This window comes from Heteronotia binoei, chromosome 16 (assembly GCF_032191835.1).
Source record: "Heteronotia binoei isolate CCM8104 ecotype False Entrance Well chromosome 16, APGP_CSIRO_Hbin_v1, whole genome shotgun sequence".
NCBI lineage: Eukaryota > Metazoa > Chordata > Lepidosauria > Squamata > Gekkonidae > Heteronotia > Heteronotia binoei.
This window is the reverse complement of record NC_083238.1, coordinates 10222480-10234921: the sequence shown is the minus strand read 5'-3', so window position 1 is coordinate 10234921 and position 12442 is coordinate 10222480. Positions and strand designations below refer to the sequence as shown.

Sequence of the window (12442 nt, the reverse complement as noted above, 5' to 3'; positions counted from 1 at the left end):
CAAAGTCATGTGATGTGGGAGGGGTGAGCACTCTTCCCTCAGTTCTTTTCTTGCCACCAACAAGTTTGCCTATATCCTGTGAGAATTTTTTTCTGGGAAAAAAGACAGAGTGAGAAGTCTTTTTTTCTCTTCAATATGGCTTTATTTTAAAAAGTGTGTGGAATGCGGGGCCGCAATGGACCAAAATGATGAACACTGGTTTTATACATTCTTTCTGCCTACTGGTGCAGCCATTCTTGTTTTCATCACAATTTTGTAAGACCATTTTATCAGTCAGTAACTGATCTTTAGTGTCTCAGACTTTTCAGAAAATTCCTTTTTGTTCATGTGGTAAGATTGAATTGAGTTGTAGATATTCTTGAATGGAATCGGCTAGAATTCCTGTCATAGTTTAAAAGTTGCTTAGAGGCAGGTAATGGATCAGAAGTTGCTTGGCTCTACTCCTTTAACTTTGATCTTCAGAATGAGAAATGTCCTGCCAGTTGTTATCCAGTCTTCTGTTGCTTTAGGATTAAGTTGTTGCACCAATCACAGATGAAGACTTGTCAACTTTTTAAGCAAATAGCCATGGACTTCCTCTTTTCAAGGCACTGTCCCTTCAGTCATTTTAACAGGCTTTCCAGGGTTATCGTAAGATCTTCCTTTTGCTTTCCTTTTAATTTTCCACTGTTTTCCACATCTGTCATCCAGGTGGCTTTTTTGTTGCATTCTTCCAAGCCTTGCCAAAGTTATTTCCAGAAGATCTTTTCTTTGTCTGGTTTTACTTCTACTTTTTCATCTCCCTCTGGTGATCTGTTGAATTGATGAGTCAGTCTTTGGTTACTGATTTGGAGAACTGTCCTTGGTTAGTCTTGAACTTTGTGGATATTACAACAATTCTTTGTTTGATTTTTTCTGTCAGTTGGGCTATTGTTTTTATATCTAACTGACGTTTTTTCCTGAGGTTTGCTTTTCTTCTTTCATTCTTGAATTTCCTTTCTTTTAATTCCTTTAAGGCACTTACGTCTGAACAGCGTGTGTTGATTTTTGTTTCTGCAATCTCATTTGACAGTTTGGTTTCACCTTAAAATCTTTAACTGCCTTTTTCTTAATGTCCATTCCTAGTTCTCTTATTACAGCTATCACACTGTACATCAACTGATTGGTTCAGTTATGTTTGTTGTAGGGATTGTTTTAATTGCAGCATTGATATTTTCAGTGAGTCTTGCAAGTTCTTTCTTTGATGTTAATCTTTGTCCTCTTTGCTAATAATGTGCTCCAAGATTTTTGCCTTCAGTTCTTCTTGTACAGAGGTGAGTTGGTGCCCTGTTGTCAATACCTTGTTCTTAATTAGTGGCCTTTCAAGAACAACTTCATTTCTATGACCTATTTCTTGATTGGTTTGAATTCTGGACTTGAATAATTGGTATATTTCATATCTTTCCTCTCTTCTTGTATATAAGAATGCATACTTGTTTAACCTTTATTTTTTAACTTTTGTATTTTTTTCTTCTGTACAGGGATGGTCTAATGACTGTAAGAAATATGACTGACTGACTTGATTGGTTTCATTTATTTCTTGTTCTTCGTGTTCTTCCTTTTAGTGGCTATTGTTTCTTTTTTCATCTGGCTCTATTGCTTTGAAAAAGCTGTTTCACATGATAAAATGGCACTGATATGCTAGTCACTGTTCAGTGATAGTAGACTCAGGACACTTTTCTTTCCATATTTCAGACATTTGTTTCAGTATCTGTGCTGTTCAGGTCTTGATTCAAAATGGGATTGCATGATGATTCTGTTTTGCTCTTGAGACCATTTTAAAAAAAAACAAAAAAACGCTGCTTTCCATGTGAAGAAGAAGAAGATATTGGCTTTATATCCCGCCCTCCACTCCGAAGAGTCTCAGAGCGGCTCACAATCTTCTTTCCCTTCCTCCCCAACAACAGACACCCTGTGAGGTAGATGAAGATATTGGATTTATATCCCGCCCTCCACTCCAAAGAGTCTCAGAGCGGCTCACAATCTCCTTTCCCTTCCTCCCCCACAACAGACACCCTGTGAGGTAGATGAAGATATTGGATTTATATCCTGCCCTCCACTCCGAAGAGTCTCAGAGCGGCTCACAATCTCCTTTCCCTTCCTCCTCCACAACAGACTCCCTGTGAGGTGGGTGGGGCTGGAGAGGGCTCTCACATCAGCTGCCCTTTCAAGGACAACCTCTGCCAGAGCTATGGCTAACCCAAGGCCGTGCTAGCAGGTGCCAGTGGAGGAGTGGGGAATCAAACCCGGTTCTCCCAGATAAGAGTCCGCACACTTAACCACTACACCAAACTGGCTCTCCCTGATCAGGTCCCTGCTTTGCTTGCTTTATAGAAGATCCTGCTTCCGTAGCTCAATTATTCATTTACATCTTTCCCTTTTGTGAGTTCTGGACAGACCCAAGCCTGCCCTGATTCTTATCCCTTGGAATGAGTCCTTGGGATGCATCTTTGAACTGAAGGAGGAGATTGGGAATCGGAGAGAAGGATGTAACTATCTTATCAGTCACAGTTCAGGAAAAGAACCAGTGCTCATAGGGAACACATCACTCTGTTCTTAGTCCATCTGCACTGGTTCCCTGTTTGATTCTGGGCCCAATTCAGGATGCTTGTGCTGATGTTTAAAGCCCTGTACAGTACCCACCATTTACTTCCATACAAGCCTGCAATCATCTTCTCAGGCCCTGCTTCTGGTGCCCTTGCATTCTGAGTTTTGGCTAGCAACCCAAGGGAGGTTCTTCTCAATCATAGCACCAAAATTGTGGAACTTCCTCTCCTGGGATGATCATCTGTCCCTCACTGTCACTGTCTTCCACCAGTGGGTGAGCACTTCTTTGTTTCATTCTTCAGTGGCCTCACCATTCTGCTCTACATTTTACTTGTTGGTTTTTAATATGTTTTATGTCTGGTTTTAACTGATTTTTATGATGCATTTTATAATATTCTGCTTTTAATTGTTAGATGCTTTGGTGGCCCTGTTTGGGCCAAAAGGTGGGGTATAAATTTTACAAGTAAAAATAAATAAATAAAATTTTACAAGTAAGAAACAGTCACACAAAGTAGCGTTTTTATATTGGATTTTCACAAACATTGTTAAGTCCACTGGAAAGCCTCAATGCATTCTTTGCAGTTAAGTCCTCGGTGCAGACAGCAAGGAATCCAGCAAACTAAAGGCCCACTTTGAAGTGTCATGAAAAACTGGCAGGAAAAAAGTGTTGAATTCTTTAAAAAGGAGGAGCACATTCAGAAATTTTCCCATGTGGATTTAACTGAACGCTTTGCTTGAACAAATGAAATTGTTCTTGCAGTCTCCTACTGTCTGTGTAGCAGCATGTAACGAGTCCCATACTTACAAGAAGTTCCATGAGGATATTGTCAGGTCATGTTGAATAGAAACAACAAGTCTTGATCTTGGGAAGCAGCAAATGAGGAAGATGGGCATGACCTCAGTTTCAAATGACATGGTAAGAAAGTGAAACTTTCTGACAAGCAAACACACTTTGGATTGAATAGAAAGCACTCAAATGAGAACCCATGTTGTATTGTGATTAGAGCGTTGGACTAGGGTCTGGAAGACCTGGCTTCAAATCCCTACTCTGCCAAGGAAGCTTGCTGGGTGACCTTGGGGCAGTCTCACACTCTCATCATGACCTACTAAACAGGTTTGCTGTGAGGATAAAATAGAGGAGGGAAGAAGAGTGTAAGCCGCTTTAGGTTCCCACTGAGGAGAATAAGTGGGATGGGGTAAATAAATAAAAATAAGACATTTAAGTGTTTGTTGGATGAATCAATAAGAGCCCGTGGCGCAGAGTGGTAAAGCTGCAGTACTGCAGTCGGAGCCCTCTGCTCACGACCTGAGTTTGATTCCAGCGGAAGCTGCTTCAGATAGCCGGCTGGAGGTTGACTCAGCCTTCCATCCTTCCGAGGTTGGTAAAATGAGTACCCAGCTTGCTGGGGGGAAAGTGTAATGAACGGGGAAGGCAATGGCAAACCACCCCATAAAAAGGTCTGCCGTGAAAACATTGTGAAAGCAGCGTCACCCCAGAGTCGGAAACAACTGGTGCTTGCACAGGGGACCTTTCCTTTCCTGGATGAATCAATAGAAGATTACTTATGAGTGAGTAGTACTTGAAAGATGACTTTGTGAAAAAAAAGTTTCTATCCTTTGAATCACTGGGTTGGATCCAAACTAAATTTGTTATTTCCAACAATTCTCCTTTCCTCAGAACCTCCCCCAAACCCCCAAGTCATTCTTCAGGGTTCCCAATTCTGCAGGAGCAATTTGTCATGGATATCAGTGTGCTGTAGTGGGAATGGGAATGCAGGAAAGTTCCATGCTGCTGTTGGAAAATTTGGACTGGCTCTAACCCACTGACAGTACCTACTTTCAGAGATTTTGTCTTCAGGATGCTGGGAAATTTCAAATCCTTGGGGATGAAGATATGCATGATGGGCCTTCCTTCTGGCTTCCGAGCGTTCTTGAAGCAGATCACCCTGCATACCTCATCAATATACTTTGAGTGTAAAGACACTTTTTCCCTGGTCTTTTTGAGGTCTTGTCTGAAGTTGTTAAAACTTGTTAATCATGTTTGAAACAGTGCCACAAACTGCAGGATTCTCAGAATGATGTGTTGAAAGAAGAAGAAGAAGATATTGGATTTATATCCCGCCCTCCACTCTGAAGAGTCTCAGAGCGGCTCACAATCTCCTTTCCCTTCCTCCCCCACAACAGACACCCTGTGAGGTGGGTGAGGCTGGAGAGGGCTTCTCACAGCAGCTGCCCTTTCAAGGACAACCTCTGCCAGAGCTATGGCTGACCCAAGGCCATGCTAGCAGATGCAAGTGGAGGAGTGGGGAATCAAACCCGGTTCTCCCAGATAAGAGAGCTATGGCTGACCCAAGGCCATTCCAGCAGCTGCAAGTGGAGGAGTGGGGAATCAAACCCGGTTCTTCCAGATAAGAGAGCTCTGGCTGACCCAAGGCCATTCCAGCAGGTGCAAGTGGAGGAGTGGGGAATCAAACCCGGTTCTCCCAGATAAGAGTCCGCACACTTAACCACTACACCAAACCGGCTCTGAAAGAGACTGCAGCCAAATTCAGTGTATTCCTGCTTTATACAGACAGTTCAGTCTGATTCCCCACTAACCTTTGTCCTGGTCTCGTTCTCCTTTTTTCCCATGGCTCCTCTGCCTGGTTTTGCACACGTTGCTGCAGGGCCCCAACTTGCCCTGCCTCTTTCTCAAGTTCCCGCCGCCATTTCAGGATCCTGTTTTTCAGAAAATCCCGAAGCCACGGAGGGAGTTTGGGAAAGAGGCGGAGGAAGTTGCCGCCCTGCAGCGGCGTGTGCAAAATTGGTTAGAAAAGCCGCAGGGAACAGGAGCACAAGATTGGGACAATGGCTAGTGAGGAATCAGCATCAGTGGTTATCACTGCTCCACAATTCACATAGTAGAACTGAATGGAAAAAAAATCACCACGTTCCTGGGAGGGGGAAGAGCTGCTAAATAATGACAACTTTATAAGAAGATAACATACAGACCTCACATTCATTCGAAGCAGGTCTGTCTTTTTCCACAGAGGATCAATTAAGCTCATTACAAGGGAATCTGATAAATACATTCAACACTTGCCGATGTCATCAGCTATCTTTGCAAACTCCAGCTTCACCAACATACAGTTCGTGCCGATGATGTCTCCATGTTCTAAGAACTGGCAAAACTCGCTGTTACTCGTGACTTGTTCTTGCTCAGATAACGCCTCTCCAGAATAAACAGTTTCAGCGATCACATTGATACCTATCTCCACCTGTATTTTTATGTGTTAAATCATAAGAATTATTCAGCTGTAAGCTCTGTTTTTTTTTTTATTAGCCAACGGTTTAAATAAAGTATGAAAATAATATATGATTTTGTTATTGTTTTTTATTTTCTTTCTTCATGTTTGTCATTTATAAAGCTTAGGGGGTAATTTCAGTTTTGTTGGCTGGCTCTCAAAGAATTGTAGTGCCAAAAAGCTTAAGAACCACTGCTGTAAGGCATCTCCGGCAGAATCTCATTTGAGTTTTTCTTGGTTACCTCCAAAGAAGTAGATTCCACATCCTCTTTAGGCAGGTTGCCCTTTTGCTGATCTGATAGGTCACGCTCCACGATTCGACTTCCAATGCTTCTTTGTTGGGTTTGCTTCTATGGACTGCTGTTCTGAAATCTGTCTTTCCTGCTCTGACTTGGTATAAAATCTCTAAACCTGACAACACATTCTTTCACAATCATTCTCTTTTCATGAATCCTTTCCAGTTTGTCTGCCTTCCTTGTACAGTCCCTGCTTAAGATGTGTCCAGTGCAGCCTGGAGACTTGTAAGAGCCTTCCCTTAATTGATTATAATACTTAACAAGAATAATAGTGCATATATTATCTCAAGGAATCCTTTCAACCACGTAATGCAGTTCCTTGCTATGATCTCTTTTGGACTGTACGACCTGATGTGTCCTTTCCTCGGTGCATTCTCAGTGTAACTTGAGAAGCATATGAGGTCGCCCTCATCTGCTTCAGTGCATTCACCCAGTGCTCCACCAACTGCACTGGCTGCCAATAGAGTACTGGATCCGATTCAAGGTTATTGTACAGACCTTCAAAGCCCTATGAGGCCTGAGACCAGCATACCTATTGGACTGTTTCTACCCATACGTGCTCCAGAGAGCCTTGAGCTCAGCTGATCAACATCAACTGTTAGTCCCTGGCCCAAAATATGTCCTCTTAGCCTCAACCAGGGCTTTTTCTGCTCTGGTCCCAGTCTGGTGGAACACGCTCCCATGTGAAATCAGGGTCCTGTGGGATTCACTACAATTCCACAGGGCCCCGTAAAACAGAGCTTTTCCGCCAGGCCTTTGTCTGAGGAAGTGGGCGTCAATCTACCTCGGCCTCCCCTGCCCCACAGAACTACTGCCCATAGAATTGTTTCCCAGGAACAACACGACAACTCATCTAACAGGAGTCACTAAGGAATGCCCTGAGCCTTATTCTGGCTTATAGCCATCCTGTTTATTGTTTAGGCACTTAGTGCAGGTTGTTGAGTCTTTTAACTTGATTTTAACATGGCTTAATTATCGTTTATAATTGCTGTTATTGCTGTAAGCCGCCCTGAGCCCTTTTTGGGATAGGACAGGGTATAAACATAATAAATAAATAGACAGTATTGTCTAGTCAGACTGGTGGTGTCTCTCCAGGATCTCAGGCACAGGTCTATTGCCATAGCCTTTAAACCGAAGATGCCTGGGATTGAACCTGGGACCTTCTGTGTGCCAAATGGAGGCTCTACCACTGAGCCACAGGCCTGTAGGCTTGCTGAGTCACTTGGAAGCATCCTTAAATTTCCTTCTGTTATAAAAAGTGGAGCTGTCTAACAGTTCAAACCTATGCAGAGTTATTCCAGTCTAAGCCTACTGGTTTCAAGCTCAGACGAGTAACTCTGCATAGATTTACACTGCAAACACACTTGCTTACCAAGCCATCTTTCCTACCACCTGCTACCTGAGATTCTTAAACTGGAAATGGCAGGGATTGTATGTGCTGTCTGATTGAGCCCCTGGCCCTTCCTCTTAAAGTGGACATAGCATAATGGAGATATCCTGGGTCCGTTCTTTGACCATCTCCCATTCCTGAAGGATTCCGGCACAAAGATATCCCCATCTGATCCATATCCCCAGAGTCCTCATCCAAGATGGTCTCATGTGAAGTAAATGAGGTGGTGCTTAGTACAGTTCATTCAGTTCTCTGCCAGTTTTTTTTGTTCTGATTCTAAGAACAATGATTTCTAACAGTGGTGCAAAGATTCGCACTGATGTGAGTAGGCATTGGTGTTTTGGAGGGGGGGGGAGCAACAGTGGGAGGGCTTCTAGTGTCCTGGCCCCACTGATGGACCTCCTGACGGCACCTTGGGGTTTTGGTCACTGTGTGACACAGAGTGTTGGATTGGATGGACCACTGGCCTGATCCAGCATGGCTTCTCTTATGTTCTTATGTCTAGGGCAGTGATGTTCTGTCTTCTTGGTGCTTGGGGGGGAGCAACAGTAGAAGGGCTTCTAGTGTCCTGGCCCCACTGATGGACCTCCTGATGGCACCTGATTTCTTTGGCCACTGTGTGACACAGGGTGTTGGATTGGATGGACCAATGGCCTGATCCAACCTGGCTTCTCTTATGTTCTTATGTTTAGGCATTTGGTTACACAGTGAGCTGATTCGGGGGGGGGGGGGGGTATACATGTTTTCAGAAAATAGGAATACTTCTAAAGCATATTATCCAAAGTGCTAATTAGCTTCTTTATTTAGAAGTTAGTATGATTGATTGAACCACGTAAGAGTGATAAAAATTGCAACCTTAGAGTATTCTGAAGTCTGACATTTTGTAGTAGAATTAAAATGTAGTGTAAATGTTATTCTGATAAGTACAATGTTTTCTACACATATGAAGTCCAAAAGTCAGAGTGCACTCTGTTTTGTTTCAAGGGAGCATGATAAAGATCCAGAGAGTTTCTTTAAAGTCCTTCTGAAGATGAAACAGATGGAGCTAAGTTTTCACGTTTCTGTCCTTGGAGAGACCTTTACTCATGTTCCAGGTATTTTTTTTTAAACTTCTCTGTCATAACAGATTTTTAATTTATATTCTTTGAAAAATAGTATAAGTTAATCAACCAGTTACTGTATCCGGTAAATAAAATATCAATATACAAAAATTTAAGCTTTTTAAGCTAAAAGCTTAAATGTTTGTGTTCCATGTGTGTATATAAAATATGAAATATAGTTGGTTCTTAGATGCTAATAGCTACTGGTGCATTCCTATCTGCACCTTATACCCAAACCCTCTTTTTACTAATCTATTTCTTTCTGATGATATTGTGATCTCCAGCCTATTAGCATGAGCTTTTCTTGACTACCTGTATCACCTTCTTTTCTTCTTTTCTTTCATTCTTATGTGTGTGTGTTTTAGCAAAAGAGGTACATTTTACAAAAGAAGTAGTTGGAAGAGACATTGCGCTTCCATCTGCTGCAGCAGGAAAGTATTGCCCCATTCAAAACATAGCTCTAGGCAGTAACCTAATATAATTTAGAAGTAAGGCCTTCCATATGGCCATATTCCAGTTATTTATTTATTGAGTTCGTAACCTGCTCCATTCCCAAGGCTTGGCATATGTAACATTATTTTATGTACACACACACATATTAAGAACAAAACAAATACATTTAGCAAATACTATAATTCATACCAGCAATTTCTAACTACTAAAAGCCACCCAAAATGTAAAGTTTAAGCCTCCTCCTGGACACTACTCAGACTTTGACTAGCCTCCTGTAGGAAGGTGAAGGGCCAGCCACCAGGAATGCTCTCTGTGAGCAGTTCACTAACTTAGTGAACAGACAGCAAACATAAGAGGATTCTTTGGTTGATCGTAGAGAACTCGATGGTTCTTGCCAATACATAGGACCAAAGCTGTTCATGTTTTAAATGTGTTAGCAAGTAACTTCAGGCCTCCAAGATAACAGGAGCCATTCCAGATGATGGAGCACTGTTGTGATATGCTCTTAGTCACTGTCAGGGACACACAAGGAAATACAAGACAGCAGTTTACCGAGTGGTGCTGAGGGTATAGAGCCAAAGCTTGGATTCTGTACCTTGTTTCCACTTCCACTGCTTTTTTGCCCGTTGCAAAAGTTGTCCTCTGCCTGGGGAGTGTGTCCTCCTCCAGCACTAGACACTTTTGGTCATGCAAGACCAATATCTTTCAAGGAGCCTAAAAGGTGAGTAGCGCAAGAGGAACTTGCTTCACAGCAGGCAACTGTCTCCATGACAGACAGAGAGGAGACAACATATAAAAACCAAGCATAAACTGGGAACCAGTCACATGTAGCATCTATTCCTGAAGGGAGAAAGATTTTAGCATACACCAGCACACAGTCAGAAATACAAGCAAGCAGAAGTAAAAATCTGTAGAGCACATGCATTGTTGCTACTGACAACTGGCTGCCCATATGACTGTATGTTAACTGCATAGAGTTACCACATGGTAAATGGCTGCCTGTAGCCACTCATAAAAATGTAGGTAGCTGTACCTTCAAAGGAAATGATTTGATCATGACCACTGTGTCATGTTTAAACCTGCAGTAGTAGCAATGCCTGTATCCTTGTCAATTCAATAGCACTTTGTCCCCATGGAGGCCTTAGTGTCACATGCACACCCTGAATAGTCTCAGCATGTATGCTGAAGTGCCCCATAGTTCCACCAGAATAGTCGCCTGGGCCTTATGGCCACGATTTGACCAGCAAATGTAATTTTGGAAAGCAGTGTAGTAAGTTCTCCAACAAAATGTCAGACTCCCAGAACATACATCCCATCTGATTTTACTAAATTCAAAGCTGGATGCATTCTGCAGGCAAAGTTATATTTTTAGAGGAAATCGCTGCTTTCTTCTCCCAATTCATGTCTGCTGCAGTACAGAAGTCTTTAGCTGGGGCCATTGGAGGGAATCCCATTCAGATGCCTCATCCAGTTTGAACTATGGGATGCAGACAAGGTTAGCAGCTCATCCAGAATAGAATCATGGATAATTTATACTTTATTTTTAAATAAACATGTATCCAAGAGCAAGACAGAAGGAAACCCCACGTATTTCCAATTAATGGAGGGAGGGAAAGTAGAATAAGTACACTTTGCTTCCCCCTGTGGTTTCAGTGGATTGTCTCCCCTGCCCTTTCCCAGTCTCCTGTCATACCCCCTTCTCATCCCAACCCAAATTTACTTCCCTAAAACCTCAGCAGCCCATCCTAGTTCCTACACTTCTATAATTATGGGTCAAAGCAATCTCGTGTCTAAATAAAGTGCCAAGGGTGCTTGAGATGAAACTAGTGTTATCATAAACTAGTGTTATCAATGGAGGCACAACTAAGTCACTTTTTGGACTTGAGAATGATCTGCCGTGACAAAGTACACATGCCACACATGTGAGCTCACTGCATGTGTTTGTAACAACTTACCTTTTTAAACATCTGATGTGTAATCTGGAAAGGATTTGTTCACAATTCCCAGCTTCTGTATGTTGTAGGAAGTCAGTCAGCTAGAACCACACATGCTGTACAATTGACAGCAGCAATTGATGTATTTTGTAGTTGGGAACTATACCGGAATTCCCAAAAGCATTGTTTGAAGCACCCCTAAGTTGTGTAATGACCTGATGATATTCATCTGAATTCTGCTGTGACACTGTTAGATAGCATTCTATCGAAACAGTTTAAAGATCTGGTTAGGCTGTTACAGTGTAGTAGCCCATGGCCAATACACAGAATGATGGGCGTTTGGAGGGTAATGTTCTTTTGGTTCAGTAAGTAAGAGATTACACCTTGGCTGAAAGTCTGTACCAACTTTTACACCATGGGTAAGAGTCTGTTATATTTACAGTATCATTAAATTAGCCCTGTTTAATGTTCTATCCATTTGTTTATTACAGCAAGGGACTTGTAACATATTAATCTACTTTGTAAAAAATGGATCTGTGTAGCTGTGAAGGTTCTCTAGATGCTCATAAGAGCCAATGCATACACCCATGGCTTTGATGAGAAGAGCCTTAATGATTTCAGAAGACGGTATTGCCTCACTTAGAACTATAGTTGCACAGTTATTGTATTTAAAATATTCCTGCTTTTGCTGCTTAGCTCTAGGTAGCTTGCAAATTCGACACTGAGGCCAAGAAACACAGTACTAAGCTATTGTACTACTAAACTACATTATAGAATCATAAGTTCTTAAAACAGGGTTGGTGACCAAAGGAAAGAAGTTTTGCAATGAAGCCAGTTTCAACAGAGGTTGAAATAGGAAGAGGTGGTCCTCCATATATATATAGGTTCCAGGTCATAGATGGCTTTAAAAGTAGGAATCATCCCACTGAATTGACTCCAGAAGCAAATTAGTAATAATGAGTGCTGCAATTTTAAAACTGGTGTAATACCTACATCATGGCTGAGCCCCATAGGAAGGTTGAAGCTTCTGGGTTGTCCCATGTAGAGCTTGTTTCAGAAATCCTGTCTAGATATTACAGAAGCATAAATTAGAATCTGGAAGGGGGACTAATTTTGATGAAAGAATTCACACTTGGCAACATTGCCAACCTGCTTTTTCAACATGGTTTGGTTCAGGGACACTGCAAACTGTTTATGTGATTCACTAGTGACAATTTTACTCCATGTGCTTGTCTTCTAATATCTCCTTCAGAGAGCTTTCTTCTATGGAGATGAAACTGTTGCTGACAGGGATTTCTCAGTGGTGATACCACATTTATCAAATTTACTGTCCAGTAAGATTCCGTTTGGAGTCTTCCTTGTTTGAATTTAGGTACCAGGAAAGCCATACCACTTTGTTCTGCTTTTGGTTGAGTTGGCC

General features: G+C 42.0%; 1 protein-coding gene across 2 annotated transcripts in view; it reads left to right on the top strand.

Annotated features, from left to right (window-relative positions):
- Window positions 1-12442, top strand: part of GTDC1 (glycosyltransferase like domain containing 1) — a 249671-nt gene that overhangs the window by 204353 nt on the left and 32876 nt on the right. Inside the window, exon 5 of one of the 2 annotated variants that reach the window (XM_060256961.1) lies at window positions 8520-8629. The exons of the other annotated variant lie outside the window; for it this stretch is intronic. Within the exon in view, the coding sequence (XP_060112944.1) occupies window positions 8520-8629 (110 nt within the window). The remainder of the gene's footprint in view (window positions 1-8519; window positions 8630-12442) is intronic. 2 annotated transcript variants of the gene reach the window in all.